Genomic DNA, 22,782 nt, shown 5'->3' with positions numbered 1-22,782 from the left:
CATCTTCTCTTTGCTCTCGCAATGTGCGGCCTTCTCGGCTTTCAACTCTTCAGCCGCCTTCAAAGCAGCCGCATTACTAATCCTTGCTTGTTCTTTGGCTCGGGCAAGTTCCGCCCGCAAGGTTTCCACGGTGGCAGCTCCATCTGCAGTCACAACATATTAAAGATACTGGCATCATGCTGCTCTTACTATGTGGCATTCACCAGAAAATAACACTTACCTTGTGCCTCGTCAAGCCTCTTGTTAACAAGCTCGATGTCGGCATCCGCCGCATCCAGTTGCCGCTTCAGTTTGGCAAATTCTTGAGTCTGGCTAACCACTGGAGCTCCCACTACCTGCACATTAAAGCGGTATGGTTATTGCCTGGGACTATGATCCTCTATTTGCCGCCATTCTCGGCGACAACCAGAGTCTCAGGGGCTACTATCTACACAGGGCACACCTAAAAATGTGCGGTACCATCACAAATGTACATCATTTTACGTACCTCAAAGCCCGTTAGTAGACTCATAAAGGCATCATGCAACCCGCTTTCGGCGGATGAGATCCTTTCCATCACCGTACCCATCAATGTACAGTGTTCTTCTGAGATGGCCGCTCGCTCCAACAGCTCTCTCAGTACGTCCGACCGCATACCAGACGGTGCCGGACTCTTCTGTTTGCTCTCTTCGAGAGCCAGACGTTGGGCACTTCGGGTGACTATAGGATTATCTTCTGGCCTCACAGGATCCGGAGAGGCCCTCCGTGATGACACTTCAAGGTCGCCCGCTTCTTGAGCGGAGGAGTCCGAGGGAGGCGTTTCGCTCTCCATCTCCGGAAGAAGATCCCCCGAAGATGAGCTCTACTGAGAAGGGCTAAGATCCGAACTACAATAAATACTTCGGTTATTTTCCTCAGAGGCAAGGTAGTATATCTCCACTATTAAAGTACTTTCTGATTACTTACAGCTCGTTGGAGGGCTGATCCCTGCGCGGACTTTGTGCGGCAAGAGCACCCTCCAAGGCAGGACCCTCTGGCGGAGATTTCTTCTCCCGCTTGGAAACCTTGGTTTCCGGATCTTTAGAGGTAGTCCTCTTCCTTCCCCGGGGTGAGAGAATGTCCGATTCCTCCTCTCGGTTATCCTCCCTCACGGAGGCGCTCGTTCCCTCGGTCGGAATGGGTAGCGATGGAGGTCCGCTTTCGCCCTCATTATTCCCCCCTTTGCCTTCCTTTGAGGGCTCCGGGTAAGGTGCTAGCTCGAGCATCTTTTCTAGTACCGGATTTTCCAAACCCTCAGGAAGGGGGGCCAAACACCGAATCATCTTCGCCTTGGTTATCCAGTCCTGGTCAAAGAGCGATTTCTCAAAATGACGTCGTGGTAAACAAAAGACGGTGTGTTCGGCTGAAGGATTACTTACTTGGTCGGCGGTATGGTTGCTGCTCAAGCCCACGTCCTCGGTGGTATCCGGACACTCTATTTGGGGTCCGAAGAATGATTTGTACATCTCCTCGTGCGTCAGGCCGAGGAAATTCTGAATAGTGCGTGGCCCTTCTGGGTTGAACTCCCACATGCGGAGGGGCCGGCGTTTGCAAGGCTGGACTCGATGAACCAGCATGACTTGCGCCACCATAATCAAACTGAAATCTCCTTCGAAGAGATTTTGGAGGTGGCTTTGCAGTACAGGCACGTCCTTGGCAGGACCCCAGCTCAGCCCTCTGCTAATCCATGACATCAGTTGTGGTGGAGGGCCTGAGCGGAAAGCAGGGGCAGCCACCCACTTGGCACTTCTGGGAGCTGTGATATAAAACCACCCTTGTTGCCATAATCCGGACACCTCTGGGAAGGAACCTTTGGGCCACGGAGCTCCTGCTATCTTGCTTATTAATGCGCCTCCGCACGCTGCGTACTGCCCCTCGGCCACCTTTGGCTTCACGTCAAAGGTCTTGAGCCACAGGACGAAGTGAGGGGTAATGCGGAGGAAGGCCTCACACACGACAATGAATGTCGAGATGTGGAGAAAGGAGTCCGAGGCTAGATCGTGGAAATCTAGCCCGTAATAAAACATCAACCCCCTAACGAAGGGATCCAGAGTGAGGCCTAGTCCTCGGAGGAAGTGGGAGATGAACACGACGTCTTCGTTGGGTTCAGGAGTAGGGACGACCTGCCCTCGGGCAGGCAGCCGATGCAAAACCTCGGCGGTCAGGTATCTGGCCTCCCTCAACTTCTTGATGTCTTCTTTCGTAATAGAGGAGGGCATCCACCGGCCTTGAAGGCTAGATCCGGACATGATTGAAGATCCGGAGCACCTGACCTGGGCTTTGGGTGTTAGAACTCGAGGCGGGGGAAGGATTCGATTGAGCACGGGAGGGAAAAAAGTAAAAGCCTTGTCCCTTTATAAAGAGGGTGAATATCAAGCGTCCTCTCCGTAGCCGTTTGGGACTTGCCTATAATCTAGGAGTCCTAGACACGGTTGGGTTACCCACGCTCGTATTTGATGAGAATCCCGTAATAAGGGGACACGACCTTTGCTTTGACAAGACGTGTCGAAAAACTGCCTCGCGTTATGTGCGGGGCTAGTTAAAGAAAACGGTTCGAATAATCACCGGGCCATGGCATAATGTCGTGTTGCCAAAACAAGTCAGCAAATTAGATTTGTGAAAATATTATTCTCTCTATGGTGGTATGTGGAACTTATTTTGTAGGGTCGGACACTATCCTTATATTCAAATTCTTCCGTGGTATATTCGGAAGAGGAACCCGCCTTGCAATGCCGAAGACAATACTGCGCGCCAGACTCATCGTCATTGAAGCCTGGTTCAGGGGCTACTGTGGGAGTCCTGGATTAGGGGGTCTCCGGACAGCCGGACTATCTCCATTGGTCGGACTGTTAGACTATGAAGATACAAGATTGAAGACTTCGTCTCGTGTCCGGATGGGACTCTACTTGGCGTGGAAGGCAAGCTAGGCAATGCGGATATGTGTATCTCCTCCTTTGTAACCGACCTTGTGTAACCCTAACCCTCTCCGGTGTCTATATAAACCGGAGGGTTTTAGTCCATAGGACAACAACAACTACAACACACAATCATACCATAGGCTAGCTTCTAGGGTTTAGCCTCTCCGATCTCGTGGTAGATCTACTCTTGTACTACCCATATCATCAATATTAATCAAGCAGGACGTAGGGTTTTACCTCCATCAAGAGGGCCCGAACCTGGGTAAAACATTGTGTCCTCTGCCTCCTGTTACCATCCACCTTAGACGCGTAGTTCGGGACCCCCTACCCAAGATCCGCTGGTTTTGACACCGACACCCTCCAAACCCTAGGGCGCAGCTAAGGGGGAGAGGACTTGGACTCCAAGTCCGATCCTATTCCTACTAGGACTCCTTCCTTTTTGCCTTCCCTAGTTACATGGGCTTTTGAGGACTTAGTGCACCTGGCCCAATAAGGCTAGGGCACCTCCCCGCAGCCCATACAAGCCCTTGGGTCATGGTGGACCCAATTGTGGACTTCCGGACCCCTTCGGAATCCTCCGGAACCATCTAGAAGCTTCCCGGTACAATACCGAAAAAACTTCACTTTTTCTGGAACCCAAAATATGACTTACCATATATAAGTCTTTATCTCTAGACCATTCCGAGACTCCTCGTGACGTCCGTGATCTCATCCGGGACTCCGAACAACATTTGGTTACCACTCATCAAATATCCCAATGCTACTCTAGCGTCAGCGAACGTTAAGCGTGTGACCCTGCGGGTTCAGGAATTATGTAGTTATGACCAAGACACCTCTCCGGTCAATAACCAATAGCGGGACCTAGATGCCCATATTGATTCCTACATATTCCACGAAGATCTTTTATCAGTTGAACCTTTATGACAACATACATAATTCCCTTTGTCTGTTGGTATGTTATTTGCACGAGATTCGATCTTCGGTATCTCTATACCTAGTTCAATCTCGTCACTGGCAAGTCTCTTTACTCGTTCTGTAATACATCATCTTGCAACTAACTCCTTAGTCACTTCGCTTGCAAGCTTCTTGTGATGTGTATTACCGAGAGGGCCCAGAGATACCTCTCCGATACACGGAGTGACAAATCTCAATCTCGGTTCACGAACTCAACAGACACCTTCGGAGATACCTGTAGAGCATCTTTATGATCACTCAGTTACGTTGTGACGTTTGATAGCACACAAGGTATTCCTTCGATATCCGGGAGTTGCATGATCCCATGGTCGAAGGAACATGTATTTGACATTAAGAAAGCAGTAGCAATAAACTGAACGATCATATGCTAAGCTAACGGATGAGTCATGTTCATCACATCATTCTCCTAATGATCCCGTTATCAAATGACAATTCATGTCTATGGTTAGAAAACCTTAATCATCTTTGATCAACGAGCTAGTCTAGTAGAGTTTACTAGGGACTGGTATTTGTTTATGTACCCACACATGTATTTAAGTTTCTGGTCAATACAATTCTAGCATGAATAATAAACCTTTATCATGATTTAGGAAATATAATAATAACCGTTTTATTATTGTCTCTAGGGCATATTTTCATCATCTGGGGGATGGCACCGGCACCTGCTCGGGTTGGCGGCGGCTCCTAGCCTCCTTCAAAGAGGATTACTATGGGAGGGGAGGGGAGAGTGAGAAGTGAGGGAACAGGCTGACCTAAAACACCCAATTTTGGGGTAAAGGAGGGAATGGGCCAAAATTTTGGAGCCCAAATTTCCCTTTCCCTTTCCCTTTATTTAGTTAACACGATGGATAAGGTGTAATGGCATCCGTGATCTACAGATTCAGGATTAACTAGCCGATTAACTTAAATATCGGCCGATATTTAATTCAATAAATATTGTTATAACAATATATATCAAGTATAGTAAATCATATGTATTTTAAATTTTAGTTGCCATGTTATCAATCCAAATTTTCATCAACTAATTCCTGCAGCAACACGCAAGTTATCCTCTAGTTAATCATAGTGCTCGGGAAGGGATAGAAACGCCGAACTATGCAAATCAACTGCTGTAGCCACTGAGAATATACCGTTAAGGATAAAATTGATGAATTACATACAATCACCACGGCAACATCCCCAATATGACAGCAGCCAATATACTACCTACATCACCGACTGCGCCCCCTCTAATCTATGATCACATCGGCTAACACTTGTGCCGCCTCTGTGAAACACAGACTATCACATTCAGCTATATGTATGACTTTCTTCAATTTTGCTCTTATACTCACTAACCTCTCAGTACAGCAGAGCAGAGTGGTGCAGCTTCCTGCAAGCCAGCTCCCATCTTCTGACAAAAATGCATTTCACCATTAGGCTACCTAAGTGGGAAGCATACCGACAGCATCATCGTTGCAGGAGACTCACGAACCCTCGATACCAAGCTTTCACCGGGCGAGCATCAGGTAGCCTACCCCAGGATTTTAGTCAGCCTGTGTTCAGTGTTGTTGAGCCAGCAAGAGAAACATTTTGGTCCATCACCGTTTGCCTTTTCATGAAGACAGCATACAGAAGCTCGTTCCAGGTATCAGGAACTCCAGGCAAGCACCAATGGCTGCAATCCTGCCTGTGCAGAGGGACAGGCCCTGAAGGGCTGAGGTATACTGAGAGGTGACCATCTTTTCGCTGTGATGTCATCTGTGTCACGTTCAATATAGCTAACCCAGGTAGCTTGGGTCTGATGCTGCTCCCAAGAAAATTATGCACAGGTTGAAGCATGTCAGCCCATTGCTCCAGTGATTTAACTGGTGTCGCATCAGGAAGAGTTTCCAAGTGGCAACTCCCTCCACTCCTCCAGTCACCACCTCTGAGGAAAACATGGATTACTCTAGTTAAAGATCAGTCAATTTACTCATGTATTTAAATAGTTAAATAGATTTAAAAAAATCAAGAACAAGAGAAATTGATGAAATGTTTGATAGCATAGAAATCAGGAAGCCAACATTTATTTGCCTTTTAAGTGCCTATATAACCCATACTGTCATATATTGTATTTGGTAAAATTGCAAAACGGCTGGTGAAAGATGGATCATATATTGAACAATATGTTTTGGTGAAGTGAAATTCATAAAGCTTTGAATAAAAAATATAATGAGTAAATTCTGACTCCAAAATTTATTGTGTCAAACCAAGCAGCCTGTGATGATTGTTTGGGGCCTTGAAACATAAGCACTCTCAATGAAAATGCTTTAGCAAGGAAACATAAAAAGGAAGACGTAGCGTTCACAAGTCGTTCATTGTACAGACCTGAAGTGCACAGGAGCATAAGTACGGAAGATGACGTGGGTCTTGCTTGTGTTAACTTCTTTGTGAAGCCAATTGAATAGTGTCCGTATTGATTTTTGGTACCCATCAGTAATAGTCATCTCCATCTTGACCTCACTTCCTTCTTGGAAATAGGCACCCCTGGTACAGACAAAGTAACCCTAGTTTTAAGTCGATTACGGCAGATGCAATTGTGGTGGTTCCACAAGAAATGAACCACAGGTAAAGATATCATCACATAGATCAGGTTGGGGGCCAGAAATCGCATACTATTAAGTTCTATGTATGTTTTATTAAAGAACAAAAGAGTTCATAGGCCTATTTTTTAGTGTATTTAGCTGTAACCACATCTTAACATCCCATACCCTCAGTAGTTTCATGAATCATGCTATCACAATTCTGTTAAACAACTATCAGAAAAGTATACATGTGAACAAATTACAAGAGTGTGTATACTAATCAAATGCTACTCTGCTGGTGCGTATACTAATCACCAGTAGATGTTAATTTCGAATATGAAAGGTGAATTCGTGAACACGAAGAAGGTGATGGTAAAAAAAAAGGACGACGTCTACAAGAAACATTTAACACTGAGACAGGAGAAGTTATTAAGTCAGTATAATGTGTATTCTTAGTTGCTTACCCTCTGATAGTTTTCTCGTAGTTCCACCAATGCCCAGTATTAAAGATCAAAATATCAGCACTGCTCCACTTACCGCGGCCCGACATCCAATCCATGGCATCCACCCTAACTGTGTACTTAACAACCTTAGGGGCTCCAGCTGGTGCACGGCCTTGAAGGACTATAAAAGGAGATCTGTAATACTCCACAGTGCAATTGTAGTCGCTAAACTTGAAAATCAAGAAACCCATGTGCTTTGTGATGGGACTCCCATTAATTTCATAGATGGACTTCTTGTTAGGAACAGCACTAGAGAGCATACAAAGCAGAGACTCCCATTGGTTCCTTCCAATTGAATCACCAACAAATACCACCCTTCTATTCCGTAGCTTCTCGAGCATAAATTTGGCATCGAATCTAGGAAATGGGAGGAAAAAAGATTTAAGTTAGAAGCTGAGATAAATTATGCTTAGAGGAGAAAAGCATATTGTTCAGGTTGTTCCGCTCACAAACATGATTAGCAGTAAGCAAAATCATGAACTTACATAATACAAAGGAATTGATAATCAGCTGTTATTTCGAGGATTTCAATTTGCAAAGAGTTTCAAGTTGCTCAATGGCACGGCACTCAGTAATATCATTACTGTGATTATTCTAAGTAAAGGTGGACTATATCACAATTCACAAGCACCATATGTCAGAGTTCAAAGTTCATTACAATGCACTGCTCTTGAGTTTCACCATAAAGGCTCATGATTTGTCTGTCCATTAGTGATGTGCTAAGCACAGTAAACTATTTGCTGCAGTCACAGTCATACACATTATAAGATCCAACACATGCACCCGTCCTCTTACATGTTGCAAACATGCGGATTTCCTAAATTACACCATCATTGACACAAATTAAATGGCAGCAAATAGTGGCACAATGTGTTGTTATTTAGCTACTCATGAAATGATGGTGACCCATGGTAAAGCATGGCTACAGTCAGCACTAGCCCCATGTAACTAACATCATCATCCCTAATTGTTTGGTAGTAAAACTATACGACATAATGCTGCTGATGGTATTAGATGGCGATTTATTTCATAAAATTAATTTGGGGTGAGACTTGTATTGCCTACTGAGACATCATTTTTTAGAAAATTAAATTTACGTATTAACTTCACCTAAATTGGGTTGGGTTACCCAAAGAAAAAGAAATCTGCAAACATTCAACATTCTACAATTGCATGAGGATTCCCATCAAATTAACTACCCTAACATAGCAATATTCCAGCATAGCTATGTAAGTTGTGTTCGAGAAAGAATAGCTCTGTGAGATAGCCTATAATTGTACTCCCTCCATTCGGAATTACTTGTCGCAGAAATGGATGTATCTAGACGTATTTTAGTTCCAGATACATCCATTTCCAAGACAAGTAATTCCGAACGGAGGGAGTAGTTATGAGGGACAACGAAATAACTTCAATTAAAGGATATTCACATGCATGAAAACAAGAAATTTAACTAAGAAAGCTAACCAACAACATATCCCACATTTCACCGTGCAGCTGAACATAACACTAACAACAGAAATACCAGAGGACTTGGCAAATTACAGGAAGAGACCACTTCCAATCACATGTGGTAAGAAAGATGGCAACATCATGTCAGACCCAAATAATTGAACAATATCATTATTTTCCCGAAGGCTAACTCACGCATAACATTATTTTCCCGAAATAAGTAATATATTTACCCGAAGACTAACTGAGTGCATAACATTATTTTCTAAGTCAATCAGAGCAAAGAGTTAAAGGGTATTCACAATCATACTGTGCAGTGCCGACTCCAAAGGTGAGACGGTCACCTGCGGCACCGTGTTCGGATAATCTAATACTCCCTCCGTCCCAAAATAAGTGTCGCTGATGTAGTACAACTTTGTACTATATCAGCGGCACTTATTTTGGGATGGAGCGAGTATTAAGTAGGGTTAAGATTATAAAATGCACACCCATGGATCCACATCTCACAAGTCAGAACTACTGCTGCAATTTTAATTCCCGTTATATAGAAAATGCACCATGTTGATTGCTAACTCTGGGCATCGTTAATTCAATCAGAGCAAAGTGTGAAAAGGTGAGTTCCCAATCGTACTGTGCAGTACCAATTCCTAAGGTCAATCGGTCGTCCGCAGCACCATGTTCGAATAATCTAATGTTTAGTAGGGTTCAGATTATAAAATGCGCACCCATCTCACAAGTCAGAACTACTGCTGCAATTTTAATCCCCAATATGTACAAAATGCAACATGTCGATCGCTAGATTGCATCACGTTTATTTAACAAGCCATCGCCATCCTAATCTCTTCTTTTTGACAAGTTCGCCGAAGAAAGTGCTAGAAAATCCCAACTGGAAACTATAAACTGCAAAGCCAACCTATCCACGTGACCAAGGACCCGTAATGGATTGGAACTTGTGAATACAAATGCGAATTGTGCATTCACCTCACCAGAGAGCGCCACGTTGAAATTCATGATTGACAATGAATTTAAGGTTCTACTAGTGACTAGAGATTTCTCTTACTTACACAACAAGCTTGGGAAAACAACAGATTCAAGTCGATTCTTAAAAAAAACACAGAGGGGGTACTAGTAGCAACGGCACAAGCAAGAAGTAGTGAAGTCCAACCAACCTGGGTAGATCGCAGCGCGACGGCTGCCACCGCCATTTGACATAGGAAGCGTCCGGCCGGCCGTTCTCCGAGCACCGGAACCCGACGTCTAAGAAGGGGCAGTCCTTGGACTCGTAGAGCGGGTAGGTGTCATCCCACACCCAACTCCCGTCGAACAGGTCGCACTCCTCCCCTACCACCATCGCCGCCGCCGCCGCCGCCGCCTTCTTAACGGCGCCGCTCCCCCTCTCCGCCGACGGCGACGGCGACGCCTCGGCCGCGATGGAGACCCCGCCGCTCCAGAGCCTCCTGGGCGCCGCGAGCGCGTAGTCGACGGCGGCGGAGCAGCGGAGCGAGGCGGCACAGACGAGCAGCAGCAGCGCGGCGGTGGCCGTGGCCACCACGGCGAGCCCCACCATCCCGGCCTTCTCCAGCGGCCTCCTCATCACCCGCCGCGCCAGCCGCTTCGTGGGCGACCCCACCATCGCCCCTCCCTTCCCCTCCCCTCCCCTCCCTCGCGAAGCAAGGAGAGAAGAGACCAACAGCACAGACAAGAGATCTCCTCCTCCTCCTTGGCCGGCGGAGCGCGAGCAGCAGGCTAGCTAATCACGAGCACCCGCGGCTTGTGCGTGCCTGACATAAAGGAGTGGGAAGTTGGAGGGAGTGGGGGAGGAGGAGGAGAGGGGAGTTGCAGAGAGGCCGAAGTTTATGAGACGAGACGGGGATGTGGACGAGCGGGGGAAGGAAGCAGCAAGCGAATCATCTGCGTTTTGATTTGGGGGAAAGCGATGCGTGTGGGGAGTATTTGGCATGTACTACGACGGCTAGTTCCAAGTACCCCGTTCGTTCGCCATCATGAGCCATTACGGCATTACGGGTTATGTGTTGGTGTGGGTGAGGGGCCGTGGAAAGAGGGGTAAGGTAGAAGTGGAGGCGGGGGAGAATGCTGGATGGGAAGCCTGCAGATCCGGACGTGCCGGCTAGGATAGGTAGGAGTAATGAGTTGGTAATCCACGGTCAAATTTTATGCTAGTACTAGTACTAGTATGATTGGAAGTACCAGTACTCCAATTGTCATCAAGTTACAGCATGCAACTTCTAATCCTTGTCATTTGCTCACCATATCTTTTATTTATTTATTTTTAATTCATTTGCTCACCATATCTGGTTTATACTTTATAGGGCATGTGTGGCTTGTTTACTCCTTAATTTGATTAATGAAGCATGTGCTATATGTCACCAACGACATATTATTAGATTTACGTTCGAATGTAGGAAAGAAGATTGTTGTTTCTTGTGAGGAAAACATGTTAGTCGAAATGGCTCCTTGGCATTATTGGAACTGAAACATAAATTCAATATTGTATCAGTGCAAGGAGGTCTCAAGTTGAAGATCAATACTCCACGTCTACATCGACTCCACGTCTAGGGTCTAAAGGAGTCTGCACGTGCGAGGAATTGTTGAAAATATATTGTCAGCGTCCCTCCACCAGTTTGGACTTTTAGATGAAATAATTGGAGCATGCAGCGACACACGCAAAAGCACACAGCCAGTCCTAGGTGAGTCTATGTCGGGGCACAAGTTGGATTGACATCATGCACATGCAGGTAGATAGTGGTCGTGTGCCCACCGGCGAGGGCTCTCCGTGACCTTGTCGGATACGGGGATAACGTGGCTGGCTACGACATCGCTGACGAAGACAAGGAAGCAAATTGACCAGTGTGCATGGGGAAGGCTTTTAGTTTTGATCGCCACCCATATTAGGCACCTAGTCAAGCTCGAGACATGGAGCTGCGTAGTCGCCAACAAGGGCTCACCAAGACCTTGTAGGAGGCAGGGACGTCGATGCTGCCTGAGGAAATAAGATTTGAAGGAGGAGGAAGCCAACAACATATATATTTTCCAAAATATCCACACATGAATTTTTGGAATTTGCCAAAGAAAAAGAGATTTGCCAAGAGGGGAGCCATCAAAATAGGAAGTTACATAAAAAAGAAAAGAATTGAGCGTGATGGAAAATAAGGCAGTTTAACAATTATGGCACTAAGGGGGTCCGGGTATTGCATAATTCTTCAAGCTTGGTGAGCTAGCAAAGCAAGATTGAAAAGCTCAAAATCAGGAAAAACTGAGGCTACCCATGAACTGAAGTTGTGTCATAGAATCCCATGATACTCATGCGGGCTTGCGGTTGCCATCTTTACTGCCCCGTCATAACTTTTAGATAAGTGAAGTCAAATGTTTACATAGGCCTCTTGGAAGTTTGAACCATGACATGAAATATATTAGAACAACTTTAGCCACAACCTTTATCAAAACTTCTTTACCTGTAGCCGACCTGGTCTTCTCGATCAAACCAATAACCTTTTTCAGAGTCTTATCTTTGAGGTAGTTAAAAGAGACATTCCTTGAAGAGCCAACATCTTAAGGCAATCCTAGGTACCTTTCACTCAAGGATTCATTAGGCACATGAAGGATATTCTTAATCAATTGGACGGGTACCATTGGGGCAACCCTTACTAAAAACATAATAATTCATCATGATTGATACGTTGTTCATAAGCCCGACAATAATTATCCAACAAAAGGGACACCTCATCCCATCTCCCAGTGCCTTGACGAGCAACAGGTTGTCGTCTACAAACAAAATGTGATTAACTGACGACTTTGATGCTTGCAAGGTTTGACGACTGAACACTAGATTTCAAAAGACATGAAAGGCCCTCTGCTGCCAACAAGAAGAGATATGGTGATATTGGATCACCTTGATGATACCTCTCCTAGGTTTAAAAGACTCCATTTTTTACCATTGAACAACACTAAAAAGGATACTGAACTGAGCATACCCATGATAATGTCAATCCATGGTGAACAAAATCCTAGCTTTGCCATGACAGCTCGAAGAAAAGCCCAATCCGCTCAATCACAGGCTTTCGTCATATCAGGCTTTTAGCACAAAGTCTGTTCTTTTAAGCTTTGTTCCATTTCATGAAGTGTAAGCACTCATACCCAGAAATGATATTGTCGATGATGAGCCTTCCAGGCACGAATGTATGATTGCTCTTACGATATAATGTATGGATGATCTAATTTTTTGAGGGGCAACAAAACTTTATCTAATTAGGAAAACTTCGGGAATACAAATAATATCTGGTAAAAACAAAAGACATATGTGACGACCAAAAGTGTAAGTGATAGTTATCGACTAGAGGGGGGTGAATAGGCGATTTTTATGCAAGTCTTCAAACCATGAGGTCTTTGAAGACAAACAATAGAAATGAACCTATTGATATGGAGCGGAAGGTAGACTACACTAGACAAGCCATAGTCAAGTGTGCAATGAGGTGAAAGCACGAAGACTATCAGCAGCTATGTAGTATGGATCGGGATGGAAGACAGTATGAAACCAAACAATAAACAGTCTTCACTCAGTGAAGTCAATCAGATCATACAGGCAATGACTTCACGAAGACAAATTGTAAAGTAAAGGGAAGTGAAGGATAGAACCAGTTGCTTGGTGAAGACAAGGATTTGGTAGAGCAGTTCCAGATGCTGTGACAATTGTACGTCTGGTTAGGGAGGCTGAGATTTAACTCAGAAGACCGCATCTTCACCTTATCCCCCTTGAGCTAAGGACACACAGTCCTCGCCCAATCACTCTGGTAAGTCTTCAAGGTAAACTTACAAACCTTCAGAGACTTCGTTCACCGGCGATCCACAATGACTCTTGGATGGTCAGAACGCGACGCCTAACCAGCTGTAGCATTCACAATCCTCAAGTGTAACAAGTCTTCAGGCCACGCAGATAGAAAGACTTCAGTGATGCCTGATATGTCTCCAACGTATCTATAATTTTTGATTGTTCCATGTTGTTATGTTATCAATCTTGGATGTTTTATAATCATTTTATAGTCATTTTATATCATTTTTTGATACTAACCTATTGACATAGTGCTAAGTGCCAGTTGTTGTTTTTTCCATGTTTTTTACATTGTAGAAAATCAATATCAAACGGAGTCCAAATGCCACGGAACTTTACGAAGAATTTTTATGGGCCAGAAGGAACACAACGGGCCCTGGCTACACCTGGGGGTGCCCCGAGGGGGGCACAACCCACAAGGGCGTGCCAGCAGGCCCATGCACGCCCTGGGGGGTTGTGCTCACCTCGAGTGCCCCCCGGACCGCCTCTTTGCTCTATAAATACCCCAAAAATCCTAGAACCCTAGGGGAGTCGACGAAATATTCATCCAGCCGCCGCAGAGTCCAGAACCACCAGATCCAATCTAGACACCATCTAGGATGGGGTTCACCACCTCCATTGGGGCCTCTCCGATGATGCGTGAGTAGTTCTTTGTAGACCTTCGGGTCCGTAGTTAGTAGCTAGATGGCTTCATCTCTCTCTATTTATTCTCAATACAATGGTCTCTTGGAGATCCATATGATGTAACTCTTTTGCGGTGTGTTTGTTGGGATCGATGAACTTTGAGTTTATGATCAGATCTATCTTTTTATATCCATGAAAGTATTTGAGTTTCTTTGATCTCTTTTATGCATGATCGCTTATAGCCTCGTATTTCTTCTCCGATATTTGGATTTTGTTTGGCCAACTTGATCTATTTATCTTGCAATGGGAAGATGTGCTTTGTAGTGGGTTCGATCTTACGGTGCTTGATCCCAATGACAGAAAGAGAAACGACACGTATGTATCATTACTACTAAGGATAAAACAATGGGGTCTATCTCTACATAGATAGATCTTGTCTACATCATGTCATCGTTCTTATTGCATTACTCTGTTTCTCCACGAACTTAATACACTAGATGCATGCTGGATAGCGGTCGATGTGTGGAGTAATAGTAGTAGATGCAAGCAGGAGTCGGTCTACTAATCTTGGACGTGATGCCTATATAATGATCATTGCCTAGATATCGTCATGAGTATTTGAAGTTTTGTTAATTGCCCAACAGTAATTTGTTCACTCACCATTTGCTATTTTTCTCGAGAGAAGCCACTAGTGAAACCTACAGCCCCCAGGTCTTCTTTCTCATATATTTGCCTTTGCCATCTACATTTATCTTGCATTTATTTTCAGATCTATTAATCAAAAAACCCAAAAATACCTTGTTGCACTTTATTTTATTTGTGATCTATTTATTTAATCTATTACAACTTTCCCCCGTCCGTGCACCATTTCTGGCACCGTTACCCGAAAGGGATTGACAACCCCTTTAACACGTCGGGATGCGAGGATTTGTTATCTGTGTGCAGGAGTTGTTTACGTTGTGTTGCTTGGTTCTCCAACTGGTTCGATAACCTTGGTTTCATATCTGAGGGAAATCCTACCACCGTTGTGCTGCATCATCCCTTTCTCTTTGGGAAAATACCGACGTAGCTTCAAGCGACATCAAAAGGATTTTCTGGCGCCGTTGCCGGGGAGGATCTTCAACATATACCAAGTTCCTAATCACAAATCTCATCTCCTTGCAATTTACATTATTTGCCATTTGCCTCTCGTTTTCCTCTCCCCCACTTCACAAAAATTTGTTATTCGCCTCTCTTTTCTATTCGTCGTTTTCTTGCCGGATCTGTTTTTGAGTGCAATCTTGTTGTGTGGTCATCATGACTCAAGAGAACACCAAGCTATGTGATTTCTCAAATACCAACAACAATGATTTTATTGGAACTCCTCTTGCTCCTCCTGCCACTAGTGCGGAGACTTGTGATATTAATATTGTTTTGCTAAATCTTGTTATGAAAGACCAATTTTCTGATACTCCTAATGAGGATGTCGCGTCCCATCTTAATACCTTCATGGAATTATGTGATATGCAAAAGAAAAAAGATGTGGACAATGATGTGGTAAAGATTAAATTATTTCCGTTTTCCTTGCGTGATTCTGCAAAAATTTGGTTCTGTTCTTTGCCTCACAATAGTATCAATTATTGGAATAAGTGCAAAGATGCTTTTATCACTAAGTATTTTCCTCTCGCAAAAATTATTTCCCTTAGAACCCATATCATGAATTTCAAGAAACTTGAACATGAGCATGTTGCACAATCTTGGGAAAGGATGAAAATGATGCTAAGGAATTTCCCAACTCATGGGTTAAATATTTGTATGATCATACAAAAAAATTATGTGGGGTTGAATTTTGTTTCTCATAATCTTTTAGATTCCTCCACGGGTGGTACTTTTATGGAAATTACTTTGGGTGAAGCCACCAAATTGCTTGATAATATTATGGTAAATTATTCACAATGGCATATCGAAAGGGCTCCTACTAGTAAAAAAAGTTAATTCTATTGAAGAAATTTCTTCTTTGAGTGAAAAAGTTGATGCTCTTATGAAATTGGTTGCTAATAGAAGTGCTCCTATTAATTTTAATGATATGCCTTTGTCTACTTTGATTGAGCAAAATAGTGATGCCATAGATGTGAATTTTGTCTCTCAAAATAATTTCAACAACAATGCTTATAGAGGTAATTTTAATCCAAGGCCTTTTCGTAATAATTCCTCTAACAATTATGGTAATTCCTATGGAAATCAATCTTATAATAATAATAGGAACACCTCTGATCTTGATAATAATATTAAAGAATTTATCAACACACAAAAAGTTTTCAACACTTCCATAGAAGAAAAGTTGAGTAAGATTGATTATTTGTCTAGAAGTGTTGATAGAATTGCTCATGATGTGAAAAATCTCAAGATGAAAATTTGTGTGCCTAAAGTAGATGAATCAATTAAAGCTCTTCATGTTTCTATGGATGAAAGTAAGAAAAGAACCGCTATGCTTAGAGCTAAAATAGAATTTTTAGAAGAAAAAAATGTTTTCTAGTGATTTCTTTCGTAAAAGTGATGAAGATCTTAAAATGATTGGTGTTTATCTATTGATTCCTTGTTTAGTCAAGTTAATATTGATAAAAAGGGGGCTGGAGAAGAGTGAACTTTAGGTAGAAGGCGTCCCAATATTTCGGAGGGTGAAAATCTTGTTGAGAAAATTGATGAAAGTGGGTTTGGAGAGGTCAAAACTTTAACTAGTGATGTGCCCACTCTTTTGGATTACAAAGACTTTAATTATGATAGTTGCTCTTTGATTGATTGTATTTCTTTGTTGCAATCCATGATAAATTCACCCCATGCTTATGAAGAAAATAAAGCTTTTACTAAACATATTGTTGATGCTATGATGAAAGCTTTTGAAGAAAAATTGGAATTAGAAGTTTCAATTCCTAGAAAATTGCATGATGAACAGGAACCTACTATCAAAGTCAAGATTAAAAATTATGAGTGTTTTGATTTGTGTGACTTGGGTGCTAGTGTTTCTACAATTCTGAAATTTTTATGTGATGTGCTTGGTCTTACCGATATTGAATCGTGTTCTTTGAATTTGCACTTGGCGGATTCTACTATTAAAAATCCTATGGGAAGAATTAGTGATGTTCTTATTTTTGCAAATAGGAATTATGTGCCCATAGATTTTATTGTTCTTGATATTGATTGCAATCTGTCTTGTCCAATTATTCTTGGTAGACCGTTTTTACACACTATCGGTGCCGTGATTGATATGAAAGAAGGCAATATTAAGTTCCAATTTCCTTTGAGGAAGAGTATGGAACACTTTCCTAGAACAGGAATTAGGACACCATGTGAATCAATCATGAGGGCATCTTATGGATCTCAAACCAAATATGACAAAACTTAGATTCTTTCTTTATGCCTAGCTAAGGGCGTAAAAGTATAACGCTTGTTGGGAGGCAACCCAATGAATAAAATTTATTTTTGCTTTTTGCTTCCTGTTTTTGAGTGTTAGCACAAATATGCTACTGTTATGATTGTGTTTTTTATGTTTTAATTAGTGTTCGTGCCAAGTAAAGCCTTTAGGATCTTCTTGGGAAATAGTTGTCTGATCTTGCTGAAAAAATAGAAACTTTTACGCTCACAAAATTAATTATCATTTTTTTAACAGAGAGTGATAAAATACCCATTCCACTTGCAGTAGATCAATATACAAATTTCTCAGGTCGTCCTAATTTTTCAGAATTTTTGAAGTTACATAAGTATTCTAAATAGTCAGATTGCTACAGACTGTTCTGTTTTGACAGATTCTGTTTTCTTTGTGTTGTGTGCTTATTTTGATGGATCTATGGTTTTCTTTGATGAGTTTTTGCCATAGAAAAGTTGGAATACAGTAGATATAATATAAAAACAAAATATGAATTGGTTTGATACAATACTTATAGTAGTGGTTTGCTTTCTTATACTAACAGATCTCACAAAGGTTTTGTTGAGTTTTGTGTGATTGAAGTTTTCAAGTTTTGGGTTATCTTACGATGGATGAAGGAAGGATGGAAGAGCCTAAGCTTGGGGATGCCCCGACATCCTAAGCTATTATCCAAAAATGAGCAACCAACTAAGCTTGGGGATGCCCCCGAGTGGCATCCCTGCTTTCTTCCAACGATCATCAGTATTTTACTCGAAACTATTTTTTTATTTGTCACATGATATGTGTTTTGCTTGGAGCGTCTTGTATGATATGAATCTTTGCTTGTTTTATTTTGTGTTTTAAGTCATCAATCCTTGCTGGACACACCTATTTGGGAGAGCCAAAATTATGTCATGCCTTGTTAAAATTGCTCTCTATGCTTCACTTAAATTTTTGTGAGCAATGGACTTGCTCTAGTGCTTCACTTATATCTTTTTTAGCACGGTGTGCTTAGTATTTTTGAAGAAGTGCTCTCTTGCTTCACTTAGATTTATTTGAGAGTTAGTAAAATTTTCAAGAATCCTCTCTTCCTTCACTTAAATTATTTTGAGAGAAAGAAATATTATGCTGATGATCTTCACTTGTATTTGTTTGAGCTTGTCAAAAGTAACATATGAAAATTAGTCCCAAAGTGATAGATATCCAAGAAGGATATAATAAAAACTTTCATGAAGATCATTGGACAAAATAAACTTTATTCTTAGTAATAGTTTTGAGATATGATGATGTGATATGTGAGTTATGTTGATGAGTAATTATGCTTTAGTAAGAATATTGGTGTTAAGATTTGTGATTCCCTATGCAAGTACGAAGGTCAATAGTCATGCAATGAAATTATATCCTACTTGTGGTGCATTGTTTGGTGATATTTATGCTTAATGCTTTCTTATGAGATTATCCGTTTCTCGGTTGGTCGCTTCTCAATCTTTTGCTAGCCTTCATTTTGCACCAAGTATGATCACTACTTGTGCATCCAAAATCCTTTAAACCAGTTTTGCCACATGAGTCCACTATATCTACCTATATGCGGTATTCTTTTGTCTTTCTAAGCAAATTTGCATGTGCCATCTCTAATTTTCAAAATAAACTTCTCTTTTGTGTGTTTATTTCACTCGCGGAGCGGTGAGGGGTGGCTAATATTTTCCATGCTAGATGTGTTATTCTCACGATGAGTGTTTATTCACTTGTCATTACACGAGAGTAAGGCAAAGATATTAGGGATGCCCAGTCCCGAAATAAAAAAATGAATTTATTTTATGTTGTCAAATAATAAATTCCTTGGAAAGTGTTGGTATGGAGAGCACCCGTGGATACGGTTAGCCATGAAAAGTGAAAGTATGGTGGAAAAAGGAATAAACTTTATTTTCTGTTTGGGAACCGCCTATGATATATCTAAGCATGGAAAGTATTGGGAACTCTAAGTCATTTTCGTTGGTGGGATGGATACACCTCCCAAAATGTTTTTCTCTCTAAGTTTTTTGCTTTGAGCTTTGGCACCTCTACAAATCCCTACTTCCCTCTGCGAAGGGCCTTTCTTTTACTTTATGCAATTTTTATTTTTGAATTTGAGTCTCCATCTTCTCTTATAAAAGCACCAACTAGGAGGCAATATGATCGTACTTAAGTATTGGGTGTAGCTAATATTTGAGTGTGTTTCATGAATGGATCAATGGTTGAGCATGATGGGCTAGGGATAACTCATTTTAGCGTTGATATTTTGAAAGACATGGTTGCTTATTGATATGCTAGAGTATCTAAATTATCATGTCAAAACTAGACTATTGCTTTGAACAATATAAAAGTCCAAATGTCCATGCTATAAAGAAAGAAATATGATATGACATGTTAGGCAGCATTCCACGTCAAAAATTCTGTTTTTATCACTTACCTACTTGAGGACGAGCAGGAGTTAAGCTTGGGGATGCTAATACGTCTCCAACGTATCTATAATTTTTGATTGTTCCATGTTGTTATATTATCAATCTTGGATGTTTTATAATCATTTTATAGTCATTTTATATCATTTTTGGTACTAACCTATTGACATAGTGCCAAGTGCCAGTTGCTGTTTTTCCATATTTTTTACATCGCAGAAAATCAATATCAAACGGAGTCCAAATGCCATGAAACTTTACGGAGAATTTTTATGCGCCAGAAGGAACACAATGGGCCCTGGCTGCGCCTAGGGGTGCCCCGAGGGGGGCACAACCCACAAGGGCACGCCAGGAGGACCAGGCATGCCCTGGTGGGTTGTGCCCACCTCGGGTGCCCCCGGACCGCCTCTTTGCTCTATAAATACCCCAAAAATCCCGGAACCCTAGGGGAGTCGACGAAATATTGATCTAGCCACCGCAGAGTCCAGAACCACCAGATCCAATATAGACACCATCTAGGATGGGGTTCACCACCTCCATTGGGGCCTCTCTGATGATGCGTGAGTAGTTCTTTGTAGACCTTCGGATCCGTAGTTATTAGCGATGGCTTCATCTCTCTCTCTCTCTTTATTCTCAATACAATGGTCTCTTGGAGATCCATATGATATAACTCTTTTGCGGTGTGTTTGTTGGGATCGATGAACTTTGAGTTTATGATCAGATCTATCTTTTTATATCCATGAAAGTATTTGAGTTTCTTTGATCTCTTTTATGCATGATCTCTTATAGCCTCGTATTTCTTCTCCAATATTTGGGTTTTGTTTGGCCAACTTGATCTATTTATCTTGCAATGGGAAGAGGTGCTTTGTAGTGGGTTCGATCTTACGGTGCTTGATCCCAGTGACAAAGGGAAACGACACGTATGTATCGTTGCTAATAAGGATAAAACGATGGGGTCTATCTCTACATAGATAGATCTTTTCTACATCATGTCACCGTTCTTATTGCATTACTCCGTTTCTCCATGAACTTAATACGCTAGATGCATGCTGGATAGCGGTTGATGTGTGGAGTAATAGTAGCAGATGCTGGTAGGAGTCGGTCTACTAATCTTGGATGTGATGCCTATATAATGATCATTGCATGGATATCGTCATGAGTATTTGAAGTTTTGTCAATTGCCCAACAGTAATTTGTTCACCCACTATTTTCTATTTTTCTCGAGAGAAGCCACTAGTGAAACCTACGCCCCCCGGGTCTTCTTTCTCATATATTTGCCTTTGCGATCTACTTTTCTCTTACATTTATTTTCAGATCTATTAATCCAAAAACCCAGAAATACCTTGCTGCACTTTATTTTATTTGCGATCTATTTATTTAATCTATTACAACTTTCTCCCGTCCGCTCACCATTTCTGGCGCCGTTACCCGAAAGGGATTGACAACCCCTTTAACATGTCGGGTTGCGAGGATTTATTATCTGTGTGCAGGGGTTGTTTACGTTGTGTTGCTTGGTTCTCCTACTGATTCGATAACCTTGGTTTTATATCTAAGGGAAATACCTACCGCCACTATGCTGCATCATCCCTTCCTCTTTGGGGAAATACTGACGTAGCTTCAAGCGACATCAATGCCTAACACTCTTTGGCTCTGGGTGTTTAGGGCTTTGTCCTCGCAAGGATCTCTCTCTCAAATGCTTCGGAGGTGGGTTGCTCTCAAACGACAAAAGTCGTTTACTAACTCTGAGCAGCCACCAATGTATGGTGTAGGGGGTGGGCTATTTATAGCCAGGAGGCAACCCGACTTGATTTGTCCGAAATGACCCCGGGTCACTAAGGAACCGACACGTGTCCAACGGTCGGATTTCAAACACACGCGGCAGCTTGACTTGGGCTACAAGTAAAGCTAACTCATCTAGCTCTGGATATGATTTGCTCTCATTATCTTCGCTCAAAGACATAGGATTTTTTTGAGTATCACTTCAGTCACTCTGACTTTGTTCACTTGGACCCCACTTAATAGTACGGTGGTTCCTATGACTCAACAAAGAAGAAAACGAATCTACGAAACAAATATGTCTTCGCAGTCCATAGTATTCATATGAATATGTCTTTTCATGTCATAATCTTCATCGTGAATGTCTTGACGAACCACCATTGTCTTCAATGTCTTCACACATTTTTAGGGGTCATCTCTAGTAGGTATACCGAATCAATATGGGACTACTACCTGTGTTATCCTACAATTCTCACAAACACATTAGTCCCTCGACCAAGTTTGTCGTCAATACTCCAAAACCAACTAGAGGGTGCACTAGATGCACTTACAATCTCCCCCTTTTTGGTGATTGATAACAAACCGGTTGAAGTTTTCAACGGGGATAAAAAATATGTGAGAGTTAAGGATAAAAGCATTGTCTTCATAAGTTGCAGAAGGCTCCCCTAAAGATGTGCATATAAGTAGTTTGCTTTTGAATGCAAATGCACATTGCAGGTTTTACTTTGTGGAGATCCTCTTCAACTTACGAAGACAATTCATCATGCATATAAGTATAATGAAGATATGACATGCACAATGATAAATGGACGTCTGCAAAATGTCTTCATGCGGAATTTATCACCGCATCACAAAGTGGCAGCAAAAACAAAGCAGACGGCCATCAAGTTTAAGTGTTACAACTCAAAGAACCAAATGTTTCAAAACGAGAGTTGTAAGAACTTAGCAAAATAATGCGACTACCCATATGGACCCGCTTGAAGACTATCAACCTCATATGCTTACCCCCCTTTTGTCAGTAAGGACCAAAAAGGTTTGAAGACATAAAGGATCTACTTGTTCCTAGTTGGGGTAGAGGGTGGAGCAAGGTCGTCGTTGGAGTTTGGTGGTGCAAACGGGCCTGGCGCAGTATCGTGATGCAGTGCAGCCATGGTTGGTGAAGTGGCATCGTCTTCCTCATCGATGACTCTCGCAACAACAGTTGCAGCTGAAGATGAATGCTCTGAATCTTCAATGGAGGGAGTGCGACGCCAGCTTGCATTCTGAGGAGGGCTGGAATCAAACTTGAAGCCTTCGGTGAAGCCATCTGC

The 22,782-nt window shown here is 42.3% G+C and overlaps 1 protein-coding gene across 1 annotated transcript; it reads right to left on the bottom strand.

The window, feature by feature from the left end:
* Positions 1–5,007: 5,007 nt before the first annotated feature.
* Positions 5,008–10,420, bottom strand: LOC123103048 (protein trichome birefringence-like 11). The gene is made up of 4 exons (XM_044524538.1): positions 9,579–10,420; positions 6,922–7,317; positions 6,261–6,419; positions 5,008–5,820 (listed from the first exon to the last, which is right to left on the bottom strand). Exons 1-4 carry the CDS (start codon positions 10,040–10,042, stop codon positions 5,442–5,444), a joined length of 1,398 nt encoding a protein of 465 aa, XP_044380473.1. The 5' UTR covers positions 10,043–10,420; the 3' UTR covers positions 5,008–5,441.
* Positions 10,421–22,782: the final 12,362 nt, after the last annotated feature.

The sequence above is a fragment of the Triticum aestivum genome, chromosome 5A (genome assembly GCF_018294505.1).
Source record: "Triticum aestivum cultivar Chinese Spring chromosome 5A, IWGSC CS RefSeq v2.1, whole genome shotgun sequence".
NCBI lineage: Eukaryota > Viridiplantae > Streptophyta > Magnoliopsida > Poales > Poaceae > Triticum > Triticum aestivum.
The sequence above is the reverse complement of the archived record's forward strand: the minus strand, read 5'-3'. Positions and strand labels throughout refer to the sequence as shown.

Excerpts from the sequence above, each read along its gene's own strand:
- LOC123103048 (XM_044524538.1), bottom strand. The coding sequence starts at position 10,042 with ATGGTGGGGTCGCCCACGAAGCGGCTGGCGCGGCGGGTGATGAGGAGG. Across the intron at positions 6,420-6,921 it reads TACGAGAAAACTATCAGAGG|GGGTGCCTATTTCCAAGAAG; the intron begins GTAAGCAACTAA and ends TGTCTGTACCAG. Across the intron at positions 5,821-6,260 it reads TATGCTCCTGTGCACTTCAG|AGGTGGTGACTGGAGGAGTG; the intron begins GTCTGTACAATG and ends TGTTTTCCTCAG.